Source organism: Cryptotermes secundus, unplaced genomic scaffold (assembly GCF_002891405.2).
Source record: "Cryptotermes secundus unplaced genomic scaffold, Csec_1.0 scaffold158, whole genome shotgun sequence".
Taxonomy (NCBI): domain Eukaryota; kingdom Metazoa; phylum Arthropoda; class Insecta; order Blattodea; family Kalotermitidae; genus Cryptotermes; species Cryptotermes secundus.
The window spans coordinates 27,016-43,593 of NW_019722427.1; the positions used below are offsets into that span (position 1 = coordinate 27,016).

The 16,578-nt window shown below is 40.8% G+C and overlaps 1 protein-coding gene across 1 annotated transcript in view; it reads left to right on the forward strand.

Moving 5' to 3' along the window:
* The first annotated feature begins 3,195 nt into the window (after positions 1–3,195).
* Positions 3,196–16,578, forward strand: part of LOC111861317 — a 20,467-nt gene continuing 7,084 nt past the window's right edge. The window contains exons 1-3 of the mRNA XM_023845777.2: positions 3,196–3,225; positions 14,113–14,260; positions 14,915–15,114. Coding sequence (XP_023701545.1) covers positions 3,196–3,225; positions 14,113–14,260; positions 14,915–15,114 — 378 coding nt within the window. The remainder of the gene's footprint in view (positions 3,226–14,112; positions 14,261–14,914; positions 15,115–16,578) is intronic.

Below are 16,578 nucleotides of genomic sequence, written 5' to 3' on the forward strand. Positions count from 1 at the left end.
AGAAGTAGACCTCCTAAGTCGTCATTAATTTTTATATTCCAGCACTCACCAGGTCTCCAATGAGCTGAGACCGTGCTGGAGTTTTCTGACAGTAAAACCCTAGCAATCTGTCGCATACAGATAGGTGTCGCCCTCAGAGAAGGCCAGGTTAACACCATGTGTTTGGGGGCCATCATTTATATACAAATTGAAAAGATTAGGGGACAGTACCTGAGCCTTGTGGCCTCCCTACTCTCATTTCCCTTGGTATTGGCATTTTGCCTTCGCCCCAAACTCTGAATTTATGTTGTGAGAGAAAGGACCCAATAATCTTGGTCAAACTATTAAAAAATTGTAAGATTTGAGGCTTTCACGGCGGTGACTATGAAGAAAGCAGTCTTCTGGGATTTGGCACCGTGTATATGTGGTGTTAACCGACGTTTCGGAGGAACGTATCGCCCCCATCTTCAGGGTTGAAGAAAAAGTATAAGTAAATCTGCAAGCAGATTTACTTATACTTTTTGCTTTACCGTGTCTCATGGTGTTGTCGCTTGCAGATTTACTTATACTTTTTCTTCAACCCTGAAGATGGGGGCGATACGTTCCTCCGAAACGTCGGTTAACACCACATATACACGGTGCCAAATCCCAGAAGACTGCTTTCTTCATATTCAAAAATTATAATTTTGATGACATACAGCAAGCCTGAGTGCCATGTGATATCAAAGACTTTTTCGATGTCCAAGAACACCGTGGTCATAGACATTTTATTGTTGAAATTAAGGGTCACATTGTGCGCCAGCCTCATACATTGCAATGTCATACTGTGACTTTCACAGAAACCAAACTGTCTTACACTGAGGTCTCTTTCTTCAATATGTTTTGAGAGAAATTTCAACATCACTTTTGTTGAAATTTTGAATTCATTCCTATCAAACAAGTCCATGAGTTCCTTGCCTGAGTGGTTTGAAACTCTGCTCTTCCTGAATGGGTGTTTAGCATTCAGATCACCTGCCAAGATGGACTTTCGTCTAAAGCTTAAGAGCTCAGTGATGTTAGCATTGCCCGAGTCCTTGCCTGGAGATTAATAAATGGTTGCAAGCAGCACTTCACTCTTACCAGTTGGTATGCAGACCCCTGTCGCTTCTACCGAAACAAGGGATGGTAGGTCTACATGGTTTTGGGGAGTGCCTTTTCTAACTGCAGTGGCAGTTCCACCTTTTCTGCCTGGGTGGTGGTTGGTTTAATAAAAGTGATAATTTGGAATAAAGATCCTCTCATGAAGTTTCAGATATGTCTCTGAAAACAAGGCCACATCTATGTGTAGGTCTTGCAGCTGTTTACTGAGCTCGTAGCGCTGTCTCCCAATGCCGTTCGCATTAAATGCTATGACTTTGAGCTACCTATGAACTCTAGTAGTCCTCTTGTTTCATGAAATTTAATACAATTTTCGTAATTGCCACTATTTTCTCCTCCTCTGACAGAGCAACATTGAACTCTGTCATAATTTGCTGTACTACAGTCACTACTCTCAACGTACTGTCCAGGGGCTGACTGTTTACCATTGGAGTCTGAAGTGACTGACCTGTTTCTTGTTTCTGTTAAGGGGTGGGGACACTTGATTTCTTGGCTGCGGGTGGAACTGTCACTGGAACTTGGCATGTCTGAGGCTGCTGCTCTTGTGATGTGCTGCCTTGGAACTCCGAAACGAAGGGGTCAACTGGTATATTGAGGTTTGAGGAGAACACCCTTCCTCTTCTCTAGCTCCTCCTCTGTGTGTCTGCAGCCCCGATATGTAGCAGGATGGGGTTTCTCTCCCTCCATCATCTGGCAGTTACAGTAAGCTGGAGTGGAGGTAGCGTTCTCCTTCTCTGGACACTTTGTGCAGGTGGCCAACCCCACACCGCTGTGCAGGTTGAAAATTTCTTGCAATTTTGCCATCCTAGGTAGGGCGATAAGGAACAAGGGAATGTTTCTTGTCATTGTTCCCTCAGAAGGTGACCAGCAGGTTGTAATCTGTTTGACACTAACTACATCAAATCCCAGGTAACCAGACCATCAGAAATATCCTCCGCATGGGAATTGGGAGGAAGGTGGCGAATTACTGCTTTTATGGGTTTTGGGGGCTTGGGAAAGGAGTAGTAGGATAGGTTGTTATTTGAAAAAATGGGATTTGATGGCTTTGAAATCCTCCATGCATTTTGTTATGACTCTGGTTCCGTTTTTGGTACTATGGAACTCAAAGTCACCTTTGACCACATTTTTCAGTTGCCTTTGCAACTAAGTCAGGTTGATCTTGGACGTTGGTATTATTGGGGGTGGTCTGCCTGCTTTACCAGGGACTGCCATCTCCAGTGTAGTGGCCTTGGCACTCGAAGAGTCTGTGTCCATAATCGTTGCCTTGAGAGGTGCGAAAAAGTTGCAGGTGGCGACCTCATTAGTGGGGGTGCTTCTGGCAGTAGCCACTGCTTTTTTTTTTTTCTTCTTTCTTTTTCATGGCAGTCTCAGTGGTGCTGCACCATTTGTGCCCTCAGACTTCTTTAAAGCCTTCCACCTGGGTTGGCTTTTCAGTTTCTGTTGTGGTGGTTCTGCCTGCTGAGGTTCCGGCCTTCAGAAGGGTCTTTAGTTCATTCAGTGTAACTGTACAAGTCCCATACAGAGCACTGAACAGTGTCTCGCCTGAAAGAGCCTTGCAGTAGCTGGCTCTGTTGTCTTCAGCAGCGCTGGCTATTGCTGTCCATTTGGCATTCTCCCGAACCGCAGCAGGTGTGTAGCCAGCCACATCCTCAATGTCACACGAGATTTTAAATAACCTCCTGTACTGTGTATCTGCATTGGGATACTGCCATATCAGCACCTGGTATTCGGACCGTGGTGAGGCATGTTTGTCTGACCAGAATGCCTGGTACCCCAGCACAGGGACGTCCGCCTTCTTTGTCACGACACTCGCCACAAGTGTCACTGTTTTTTTTTTTTTTTACTAATCACTCAGTCTTAAGATTTTTGTGCACTGTAAATCTGTCCCTCAAACATTGACCCGTCTAACCAGTCTGCAAGAAGTCCTCTCACCCACCTTCACAACCAGCAGACGAACACACAATGAGAATCCACCATTTCAATGATGATTTTTCTCTCAAACCATTTTCAAATAACCTCCATATCTCCAATGCTAGCGTGTCGGAGGCCCACAGCTTTATACTTCTGTTGCCGGGCAGCATGGTAGTGAATGGTATTGCAGCTGTCATGGTGAGTGCTGATTGAATAGTGCTTTCTTCACTGTAGGAGGCTCCCACAGAGTTATCAAAAATGATAATGTTTATTCCTTTTTATAATCACATCCATAGCCAGTAAAACATAAATTTTCATTGGTGAAACATGTTTTTTTTTTTTTTTAAGAGCATTGTGGGTCAAAATGAGGCACATAATTTACAGTGTTGTAAATTTTATGAAGTAAAATAGAAATAAATTCCTCTAGGCACCTCAGTTTAGATTTAAATCAGTTTATTCAGATATGAAAATAACACAGTTATGTAAATCATTTGTTATAGAGGGTGGACTATAGTAGTTTTCTTAGCAGCCTCCGTAGTCTAGAGGTAACGTTCCCACCTCATGACTCGTAGTACACGGGTTCAAATACCCGGCGGAGGTCATCGAATTTTTAAGGGTGGAAAAATTCAGGGAACAAATCCTCCGGGAGGGACTTTAAGCCGTGGGTCCCATGTCGTAGCTTTAAGGCACATAAAAGAACCTCATATCTCCAAAGGAGATCACTGAGCCAAATTAATGGACGTTTCCCCGCCCAACAGCAGTCTCTAATACCTCTGGTAGATGGGGGAAGCATTATAGATACCTCTCAGCTAGTAGAGCCGGTCTCGCTGGCTGGGCGGCACCAGTACCGGTAGGATATAGAGACTGGTAGAAATCATAGAGGGCAGCACAATGGACCAATACAGGTCTCAGTGCATGGGGAAACCTACCCTCTCCAATAACTAACTAACTAGTAGTTTTCTTTATTGGATGCTACTGCCTTCATAGTTCATTGCTTTGCAAAGTTACATGTTGTGTTACTACAGCTGACTTCATTCATAAGCTGTTCAGCTGTCAATGACATTTAATGTTCTTACAGAATTCCAAGAGATATTGTAAGATTAGAGGTTTTCATGGCATTGACTATGAAGAAAGCCTTCTTCTGGTTTAATATTGTCAGCACAAACATCTCTGATTTGACTCTGCTGTTATTAGTGCAACTAATTTAGATTCTAGAATCTTGTTGTCTTAAGATTAACTTGCTATGCTTCTGAAATTCGAAGCCTTTTTTGACCTATTCTGTTTCTAAAATCATACCTAAGAGTTGTATAATTTTGTGGTTTTGTGTGTGTTTTTCTGGCAAGTTTGTGATAGGCCTGCAACAAGATGAGTCCATATGCTCTACAGTCTACACAAAAGGACACATCATATCTTATGTGGGTAACCTTATGAAAGGATAGCACCATATAAGTATGTTTGATTTTCCCACTGGCATTTAAGTTGAAAGTGGAATGTAGTAACTTTTGAATGATGACATAACATTCAGGGGCACGCGGTAGCGTAGTTGGTTGAGGCACTGTGCTACAAACCAGAAGGTCACAGGCTCTAGCCCCAATGAGATCACTGGATTTTTTTCAATTGGCTTAATCCTTCCAGCCGCACTATGGCCCTGGGGTTGTCTCAGCCTCTAACAGAAATAAGTACCAGGAATATTATTGGGGGTAAAGACGGCCGGCGTGTAGGGCTGACAACCTTGCCGCCATCTGTGAGCTGATTGTCTAGAAAATGTGGGAACCTCAACATCTCACAACCCTACGGGCCTCTACGGCCTGTTACAGGGATACCTTTACTTTTTTACTACATAACATTCTACATCACCAATTGATGATGACACACATTCAATCCTATAGTAAATGGGCTCTTCTTGGTGGTTTTAGCCACACAACTAACCCTTTGAGGAAGCTAACCTTTTTTTTTTATATCCATAGGTGTTTTTTCAACACTATTACAGCTCCCCGCTATCTGGAGACTGTTTCAAGACCAAACAGGTTTTTAGGACAGTTGGTAGTAGTGTTGTCTACTTGCACTTTTCCCTGCTTCTTTGGCTAACTCTTGAAATTATTGACTCACTTTGATCAAACTTTGTTGTAGGAATGTCATATCATTCCTTGAAGTTCCTTTATTGCTTTGTTCTTGTTATATAAGGAAGGTAGGAAAGTAAAACTAAAGTTCTTAATTTGCCCAAGTACCACGTAATGAGTATGTAGATGGAACTTCCTGCATTTGTAGCCCAAGCACTAGATGACTACTCCAGCTACTTTATTCTGGGGAATGAATGTCTGGCGTAACTTCATGGGGCAGAGCCCTACTTGAGAAACTAATGGTCACTCATCTGATCAAGAGATTTGCACTTTGTACAAATCTCACTGATTTATTATGTTATTTTAAAAGCTGTCCATGGGTGAATGTTAGATCTGTGTTAGATGAACCTGTTCTACATCATATTATGTTTCTGTAAGATATATTTTAATATTTTTTCCAATCTAAATTCAAATGATCCATTTCTAAATTATATATAAATTTCTTGTCTGCTTCATGTGTGTTTAATGCCCCAGTCATATCCTCAGTCTTGTCACACTTAAATACGTGTATTTTCATCAAAGAGCACAAATTACAAATCTCTGCATTATGAAATGTTCTCAAAACCCCTGTCATTTTCTTCCTCTTACAAGGGAATGGTCCGATCCGACATGTCGAAACCTGTCCTCATTTTTTTTTTCACTGCAAGAGTACACACAACAAAATCCACTGTCAAAATTTTAGCTGCTAATACACACTGCAAATATTTTTTAAAAATTTCCGAAGTTACTCATTTTTTGTGTACGCGGAACCGCTTGTACCAGAGGTTTGTACAACCCCAGCTGTGTACTTGTCAGATTACGATGCATTTGTGCCGTGTTATCTCTCTACCGATGCACCGAAAGCTTAGGCTGTGAGTCAGCCGTCTTGCGTGTTGCGTACTGCTCTGCCCTGCTAGGGGTGGACATTTCTCCAAGGGTCTGGCAGGCTATAATATTGGCCATGTTCAGCAATTTTTAAAAAATACTTGCAGTGCGAATTAGCAGCTAAAATTTTGACAGTGGATTTTTTTGTGTACTCTTGCAGTGAAAAAAAAATCAGGGCAGGTTTCGACATGTCGGATCGGACCATTCCCTTGTTAGGTCAAAGTACTCTCTTAGGCACGCTGTTCTCAAACATCTTCAACCCATATTCTGTTAATGAAGAAGTCAGAGTTTTACATCCACACAAAACAGTGGGTGTAATTGCTATAACTAGCTGGAAATATGACACCACTTGGTCATTCAGACAGCCACTGGACACTATCCTGGGTGAGATGAATATAGTACCACACTTCATTTCTTTAATGTTAATCTTAACAGTATCCTCTGCCGAATGATCATCGAGGGGGCAGACATACCTGCTTCACGTTTAGGAGGTCCAAGTATCAATGATAGGAGCCCCCCCCCCCAGACCGGTTATCATGAGGCTTTCATGGTTTTCCTTCGTCATTCTAGGAATATTTCACGATAATTTTATATCAGATACGATCGCCTCCTGCCACACTCCCATTCATTTTCGCTGGTCATGTGCTTGCTGCTTAATTGTTTGCTCAACTTACTTTTTGATTCCGAAGAAGGAGGCAGTACGTTCCTCGGAAACGTCCTCAAACTTCTACCATACTACACGGCGTTACATTGTATAAGACCGCTATTCATGATTACACTCATTTTTCAGCCGTGTATGTTTGGAACATTTGCAATTCGCTTTCTGCTTTCGCCTTTGTGTGAAGTTATAGGTTCAGAAATGTGTAGATTAAATGAACGGGGAAGAGAAATTAAGATTACGTGGTTTATTGCAAAAATGGAAATCGTTAATCTGTCCAAGCATAGGGCTCATCTAAATAATTGAGAATTCAGATCCTTCCTTCGAAGAAAACACTCTTAGTGTCCATAACAAAGATAAACCGATCAATGGTCTTTAGGAAAATAATCTGTGTTTTAATCTGAGAATCGTGCGACACCTGTAAATATATATTAGCTTCTTCATGTTAAAACAAGTGGCACATACAGTTACCACATACATTCTGTTAGCCACAGTCTGTACTATAACACTAATACCCAACGGAACGCAAAAGTTAGCTAGTATGTCTTTGTTAGACTTTCCTTTGCTAGAGTTGTCCCAATTGATCGTTTGCAGCCGTAATTTGTCAATCATATGACAGGCAGGCAACATCTTTTAGAGCATTAAACCCACCTACCCCTTGAGCAGTTCTAGTCCTATCGCTGGCAACCGGACAGACTATATCGAATCTTTGTCCTCTTGTGAAAACAAATTACGAATTACTTCAAGCGTCAATACTCGAGCCATACGTTATTTCTGTTTACTGACATGGGTCCAGGTACGACTGTATCATTGCCACAAATGGCTTTTTCAAATAGGCCTATGTATTAGCAATTATTGCCTAAAGGTTTGTGAAAATGGTTGATTCATTATACTGTTGTAATTTTGAACGCTGCCCATTATCTGACACATATTTGATAAGTACGATGTTGTTGGATCCACCTGTACTTATATTTTCAGGTGATTGCTTGTCATTAAGCTGACATTTCGATTTACAGTTTTATTTTGGTGCTAACAATGAGCGTGTCTAGGGCTACCGCCAAGCCGTCAAGTGGTGCCTCTAACGGCGTACCCGCAATCTCGCAACTGACGCTGGGAGGACATAACATTACTTTTGTTTATATATATACACCGATTAGTGACGACAGTTGGGAGTCTTTTTGAATGGGACTCTAGTACACCAAGCAGTAGACTATCGGGGCAGTAAGATCAGTATAAAGGCAACCAGTAGTGTTAAAAAAGACGGGAACAACTTTAGGAACATTTATATCAAACATGTCAGATAATGGGCAGTGTATAATATATTCATGTAATTTCTAACCCTATATGCATCTTAAGAAACCAACAATCGTTCAGCCAGTCAAGGAACTCCCCACCTCTTATGGAACATAAACGCCCATTACAATGTTGACAAGAGTCTGACACTGCACTTATTCCCAAATTAAATAGATTCAGTGTGCTTCCTTACAGCTCATTACTTTACTATGAATTTTAATGTTTTCCTCCCATCTACGCTTACTTTTCTCAAATGGTCTCTTTTTTTTATATTGTCCTACCACAATTTTATATAATTTCTCGCATCTTTTATGCGTGCTGCACGCTGCGCCTCTCACTTTCCTTCTTTAGTATTATGTTAAATTAAATAATTCTTTTGGAAGAATTATGCTATTGTAGAAGCAGTTACACTGCTAATGTAAGAGTAAGATCACTTCTTGCGTTTCGTTTGGGATTCTTCATATCGAAATATGTTTCAAATGCGGCCTGTAGTGCTCGATGAGTTTTATATTTATTGCTCTGTATTAATTTTCTGAATGGTGACTCTTTCCTTGAGAAAATTTGATGTGAAACTCGTGCAAGTTAGATGTTACATCCAACGATTGGAACGAAAAATATTTTTTTCTGGACAACTTGTGGTATATACCAACAATATTAATTTTAATCGAAATTTTGTCAGTAGTTACGAACATGAAATGTGCTGACCGACATTCCCATCGAAGAACACGTAAGAGGCTCTGTAGAAATAACAGGAACTCATGCATGACACACATTTCTGTACCTATAACCAGACACATCTGAAATCCTCTCACATGTTCATAGCGTAGTCTACATCGTGTGAATATTTCTCCGTGCTTTTGATGACCTAATGTACAGTGGATGGTATTTTTGTTGGGACAGTAGGTCGTCACAGAGACTACACAGACACAAAAACATTACCATAAATATAAATAGAAGCAGGGATTTTTGTTAGACTATAAATAGGAACTGCCTGAAACCGGTTAGGAACAGCGACCAAAAATAAAGAAGAATAATCTCGTACTACATCTTAAGTTTATATTAGTCTTTCGATATTGTTATAATCCTTCGCACATAGTGCATAAAATAGTTTTAAAACACACAATGGGAAAGTGGCATATGTTCACCTCTGGAAACTGCTGAACGGACGTCGGTCAAATTTCATGCTGGGGGAACGAGACTCCAGACCTTCGCGGTCCTTCTATTTTATGTTCATAATGAAGCTGCCACTTATCCTTGACAATGTACTACATGCAATAAAACAACAAACTCTGTGGTCTTAGTCCGCAAACGAACTATACCGGCCGAGCGACCGCCGCTTGTCGGCGAAGTTAGTGCCGACTTCAGCGGATAGGGGGGTGTCGCGTGGTCAGCGCAACAGATCCCCACGGCCGTTAATCTCGGTTTTCTAGACCGGAGCAGCTATTTCCTTGAAATAGCTCCTCAATTAATCTCACGAGGCTGAGTGGACCCAGTTTCAGACCCACTACTTCTCAGAAAATCTGGTAGCGCCTAGAATCGAATCCGGGACATCTGTATCTGTAGCCAAGAACTGTGACTAGTAGACCGCAGAGGCGGTCATATACATACAGTAGAGAATCACAGTTTATTTGATGGTCGTATGAAGGGCTTCGAACATTCCACCTCAATGGCTGTACTTCTGTCTAGTCAGTAGCTACCATTTTTCCTATAATGTACGCAATGTTGTCGGTATATAACAATAAAAATTATATGCCTGATAACATCAGCAAACAAATTCTCCACAATCACCTGTCAGTAAACTGATCAACTAAGAGGGGAGTTTTATAAGCAGACTCGGCCAAGATTCATGCACAGCCAGAACTCGGCGGACACCATAAAGTAATAAAACATATGGGGCACTATGCTACAAGCCAGGTCATGGGTTCAAGTCCCGATGAGGTCATTGGATTTTTTTTTAATTGACCTTATCCTTCCAGCCGCACTATGGCCCTGGAGTCGACTCAGCCTCTAAACTGGTACCAGGAATATTCTTGGGGGTAAAGGCTGCCGGCGCGTAGGGCTGACAACCTTGTCGCCATCTATGAGCCGATTGTCTAGAAAATGTGGAAACCTCAGCATTTCACAACCCTATGGGCCTCCACGGCATGTTACAGGGATACATTTACTTGTTTTTATGGGTCCGAAAACGCAGTGAATATAAATTTTTCCTCCTTCATAACACTGTTCACATCTATAGGCCTACTGTTCTGTATAGTCTTACGCATTCAAAGGAGTCCTCCAGAAATTTAGGAAGGAAGACAAATATTGCATACGGGTCCAGTCCTAGACCGCGAGGATCAAGTAGTCACGACAATTTTGATTCATATATTCAGACATCATCCCCAGGACAGGCTATTCAAACTGGTCTTTTGTGGTTTTCTTCAGTCTATCTAGGAAAATTGCGGTGTACTGCCTCAAATTAGTCTAGGATTGCTGTTTCTTATAACTTTTCCAATTAATTCTTCAGTAATTGTTCCACCATTCGACGCTATATAGTCCGAGATACTTACAGAACTTTTAAAATGAATTACAAATATACTAAAAAATAAATACACAGCGAAGAATCACGCTGGTCGCTGCCCGGAAAACTGAAAGAGTAATTCCCCTGATACCGACTGTTAGTACAGCGATACTGTATTGCAGAGGAAAGAGCCTCTGAAAGTAAGTGACTTTGCTTTAATGTGAAATTTATAAACCTAAATGGAAATGCAATTTTATATTTTGCGGGTAAACTGCTAGCATTGAGTTTACTAACGCACACTGTTTAATGGAATCACAATTGAAATAAAGACGTCTTAAAGAAGTCCCGTTAAATCCACTTTCGCATTCCAGATGCTAGAAATAGCGAACGAAGAATAAATATTTGATCGCCAGATATAAATCTTGATTGTTGCAAAAACTCGGAAAGAGGGCTCTGAATTCATGAAGCTAAGGTTTTCTTTGTGGGTACTGCGTCATTTCGGCAGTTTTGGGGGGGGGGACAGAACATGAACTGAAATGAATGTAAGTGAATAACTAAAACTGGAGAAAATGTTCATTCGCGATGCAACCGTGCTCTTGGTTTCCTTATCTGAAATAAGATTTTTTTCTCGTCTCACAACCCTACGGTCCTCCAGGACCTGTTACAGGATACGTTATAAGTGCGATTTTTAAGAGAATGCCTATATTAAATTCGCCCAGTTTATTCGAGTCTGTTTATTTCCTTCATTCATTTATTCATCAATGGCTCTACAACCATTTTGTTGGGCCTTGGTCGCTTTTTCAGTTTCTTAATCATATACACAGACGGTAGGACTCCTTGGACGGGGGATCAGCCCGTCGCAATATCGCTAACTACACATAGGACAACACAAACAGAATAAACGCACACAGACATCCGTGCCTTGAGTGGGATTCGAACCCAAGATTCCAGCGTTCGAGCAAGCGAAGACGGTTCATGCTTAAGTCGGGTATCGATTGCGCGCGGCTGCCGCGCGAGGAAATCTTCGTTGCTTTGCCTCGCAAAGTCGATACCATGTTTCCGCGCGCGGCAGAACGAACACTGCCGCGCTCGAACGTGGCGTGTCGAGCCAAATCGGAGCGGTTCTTTGTCCCGCGGCAAAGGGATTTCAATGTGATGTGCTCTTTCAGTTGAGGCGGTCTTATGGCGTTCCGGTGTTTCTTTCGCGGAAAAATGTAGAATGAAAGTGTCTAGCTCTCATACTACAGCTTCATTCAAAAAGTGCTAATTACCTTAACAATTTTTTTTTTCATTCTGCTCAGTCACATTAACAATATCATAAGAGGTTAAAGAGTTCCGTCCAGTGTGACTGGTAAAGATTTTTCTTATTTCAATCCTTCATCCTTTACATGTTTCGGTCTTCACAGACCATCCTCAGAGGGACATCAATACAATCGGAAGCCACTATTACAATAAGTTTTTGAATGCTAAAATATATACATATAATGTTGATGAAATACAATGGATATAAAACTAATGTTTTAACAACTACAGCGGCTGTCTTAATATGTTAAAATATTTACAATTAGTTTGTTAAGATTTTTGTTGGAAATTATAAACTACCGTATTTACGCATGTATAGGCCGCACATTTTTTGCCAAAAATTCAAGAGTAAAACTGGGGTGCGGCTTATATTCGAAATATTCGAAATCACACTTCATTAAAAAAAATTATATTCATAATTAGTAATACAGGGTGTAATACTCCTGAAATAATATTCCAAAAAAATTATTTTTTCTATAATTTCTGTCTGAAAATTGTGCTGCGGCCTATACATGCGTAAATACGGTAAGTTGGTTCGTGTCCTTTTTATTATTTCTTCTCTTGGAGGTGGCCAAACGTGTACCGCCCTGTAGTTCATCAGGTTCCAAGGAATAATCCATCATGACATTTTTGTGACTGAATTAATGTGCAGTGACATGAACCTCATTAATCTTAATGATGTGGGTAAGATAAGTTCAGTTTCTTATGAAATGTGAAGACACATGTGAATAGAATATGTGGGAGGAGAGGGGACAGTGGCCTACAGATTGGTGTCATCAGCACAGACAGAAGTCTATAAATCGTTAACAATTTAGAGACCAGAAGCGAAATTATTACAGTCTGGCAAAATTTTATAAATTTTTTTATTTGTCTTTATGAAAACTTCAGTCCTTCCAGAAGGATAATCATTTGACATCTTCCTCCCCATTCTTCCCAATTAATCATACATAATCATTTATCATGTTATTACACATTAAACAACCTTCATAGTTGATACAGTGTCATTAATGACCTACAGTTATATTCTTTATGCTCAATGATCTGTCTGGTTATGGGGTTTTTATCGGCTCGAGCATTCCACTGGGGCGTTCAACTGTAGAAGTAACAAAACAAATAATAACCATTCACATAATAATAAGGATAATAATTACATTTAATCAGACACAGTGTAAACCATACAATTTATGACAGTGACATGGTCTAAACTCAGCTGACCCCAAGCCTTGTAAACAACTTGTAATACTTTACTTCTTACGTCCAAATCACCTTTGAAGTTTACGATTTATTTCCATCGTTTGGTATTTTCTCTAGAGACGATGACTGGGCTGATAAGACAAATAGGAAACAACATAGATGGACTTTATGACCACCTCCTACCAAACAGTACACTTGTAAGAATAGGGATCACGACTGTTACTATGAAAAGGTCCAGATATTCATTTCAGTTCTGTTTTGGCCTCCCTATATGCATGAGAATTGTATTATGTAGCCTGAAGTAAGTTACTTTAAACAGCCTCTATATTATATTTAAGCATCCTGTTGCAATATACACTTCTATATGTAATAATAGAAATGCCGTCGTGAATGCAACAATTTATTTGGTTGTAGTTCTTTGTCTTTTCTTCCTCTACACTACATGTTTCGGCCGTAATTGGCCATCATCAGGTGTATTTTTCACTATGTAGCTGTCACACTGCACAGAGTCCAAAATTTAAAACATTAGCCTGTGGGCAAAAGTATTAAAAATGAGCAGAGACACACACACGGGGAGCCTGCACAGAATAATACATGAACGGCGCTGAAAACAAGAAACAGCCGCTNTGTACCTTGAGTCATGAGGTGGGAGTGTTACCCCTAGACTATGGAGGCTGCTTGGAACATAGGATAGTAATATGAATATTTGTGTATTACAGATAATACATGAACGGTGCTGAAAACAAGAAATAGCCGCTGCAGCACAAGTAGACAAGAGCAGGTGTCCCTGGTACTTAAAATATTTAAAATTTTAAATTTTAGAAATTTTAAATTTTAAACTGGAATTCTGAAATCAAATTGACGAACATGTGTTGGCGAGATTTTAAATAAAACTGACAGGCTGATGTTTTAGATTTTGGACTGTGTGCAGTGTGACATCTACACAGTGGAAAATACACCTGACGATGGCCAATTACGCCGAAACATGTAGTGTAGAGGAAGAAAAGACAAAGATCTACAACCAAATAAATTGTTGCATTCACGACGGATTTGTATTACTACATATAGAAGTAGAATGTAAGATATTTTTACTGTTACTAATATCCTCGACGTTTTCATCATTTCCTTATCCAAAAGTTTGTGTTTCATTTCAGATGGTGCTTGACAATGTCAAACTCTGCTTAAGTGAAGATCGTCCATCTGCCAACATAACTTCACCTGGACCAATTCCTATAAACTTAGAGGTATCAGAATTGGTCATCAGCAGAGGCTTAGATGGCATATTCCACATAGAACCACCAGGTGATTTAACTAGAAAGTATATTTGTTCCTATCATGTGAGAATTGACATTCTTGTGGTGGCAGTTACACCATTTCAGAGGGACTTGCTGCCTATATCTTCAGGGTAGAAGAGGAGAGGTGTTTTTGGCTCTGAAGGTGGAAGCAGCAGATCCCTTCAAGACATTAGTAATTATCTACCAGTCTACACAGTGTCACATCCCAGAAAACAGTAATCCTTATAAATCTTATTTGCCACAGTGTGTTGAAGGTAATGCTCTACGAGAAATGAACCCATGCAGTAAGGTAAAGGTAAGGCTATCCCTGTAACAGGCTGTGAAGGCTCATAGTGTTGTGAGACATTGAGGTTTGGACATTTTCTATACATTTAGCTCACAGATGGCAGTAAGGTTGTCATGTCTTACACACCAGCTGACCTTTATCCCCTAGGAAGATTGCTGGTACTCATTTCTGTTAAGAGACTGAGTTGACCCCAGGCCCATAGTGCAGCTGGAAGGATTAGATCAATTGAAACAATTCAGTGGCCTCATCAGGAATTGAGACTATGACCTACTGGCTTGTAGCATAGTGAGGCATAGATGACTAATTTTGTAGTTGTATTACTCTCAGTTGCTTTGGTGTGAATATGCTTTAAACAGTGTTTATGTTTCTATACAGTAGAAGCTGTTCGGCATCCTAGGGAGCTGTTTAATTCTGTTGGGGTTCTAAGTGAGAGTGCTCTTCGACATTTAGCATCTCTGGAACATTCAAACAAACAACTGCAAGCTGAAAATGCTGAACTGAAACGGAGGTTGGCAGCATTAGAGAGAGTATCAAAGGAAAACCATACTCTGCGTCAGTCAACAGAGGAGAGTCAGGTTAGTGGTACTATAACAGACTACAAGCTTAGTTGTATATGATGGACCTAACAGAGTGGTACATCATAGTCTGGTGGTAAGTATTCTGGCTTCATATCTGGAAGATTCCAGGTTCAGTTCTTTTCTTGAAAACCCACTCTCTTGACATGTATTTGTAGTATTCTTCAGTCTCTCCAGATAATTTTTAACACTTTGCGGACCGGCAATTTAAATATTTAAATCTCCCTGAGGACCGGCATTTTTAAACCTACTACCCTAACTTGTGCACTGTTCACTTTAAAAATTAATATAAAATCTCCTAATTAATTTTATGAACTAAGATTTTTGGAGAACACTTACCAATGCTTCTAGAAGTGCTTGAGAGTGTGATATTTCTGGAAACATTCCCCTTTGTGAAGTGGCATTATACAGAACTTGCAATGTAGACAGTCATACTCCTTTTTTTGTGAACTGTGCAAACACGGCACTGCCTAGAAGGATGCTTCCCCTTGGAATGTTCACTCTTCACAATTTTCACCAGGGTATGTTTCTGCATATCACCCGAGAGTCGCCCAGGGGTGTCCACATGAGGCCTGCGTGGGTTCGGAGTTGTTGGACCTGGTCGCACTAAGTCTGTGCCTGACTCTGGTTCTGCTGCCACCATCTGGTCTGTAGTCCAGGCCTTTGTCACATTCATCAGAAATGCTTTGTATTTCAATTTGGAATCAGGATTTAGATTTTTGTAAACCGAAAATGAATTGAAAATGGCACAATTTATAAGCCACAAGGCAACTTTCTTTCTCCACTTTATTATTTTCCTAGGAAGAGAATAATAGGCCAAGTATTGATCGGCTGTATCAACTCCCTTCATGAACATATTGTAACGTGTTTCGTTACAGAAGACGACGTAGAGATGGTTAATTGGTTTATTTAACAATCTACAAATAACGGCTACAGTTACTTATAACAATATTACGGGTTTCCACACTTTACAAACCCTACAACAAAATCTCTTAACACTATCTTCAAGAGTCTTCACGTATTAATAACGCGGGAGCTATACAAGTCTCCCTGAAATACACACTCCGGGGATAACTGTACTACAGCACTCACTATGTCTGGAAAGCACACAATAAGTCTTCCGCTCGCTGACTTCTTAGTTATCGCACACTCGCAGGCTGCTATGTTTCGACTCGGCGACTGTTACTTTATAACTGACTCGCAGCCGTTGTGCAGCTCACTTATATAGCTGCAGTGCTTGCTTGTTGCGTAATGAGTGTCACGTCATCCTGTTACGTCACTGCTGTTGACTCGCATTGCATAGTTACCAGGTTGCGGGGGCTCGGCTATCTTCGGTTCCGCTCGGCTCTCTTTGGCTCCGCTCGTGACATCATCGCACGTTGCATAGCTACCAGGATGCGGGGTGTTTACTCGCCTATTACGCGAGCGCTACGTTACCGCTACGTGCAGCTGGGGAGGTAGGGG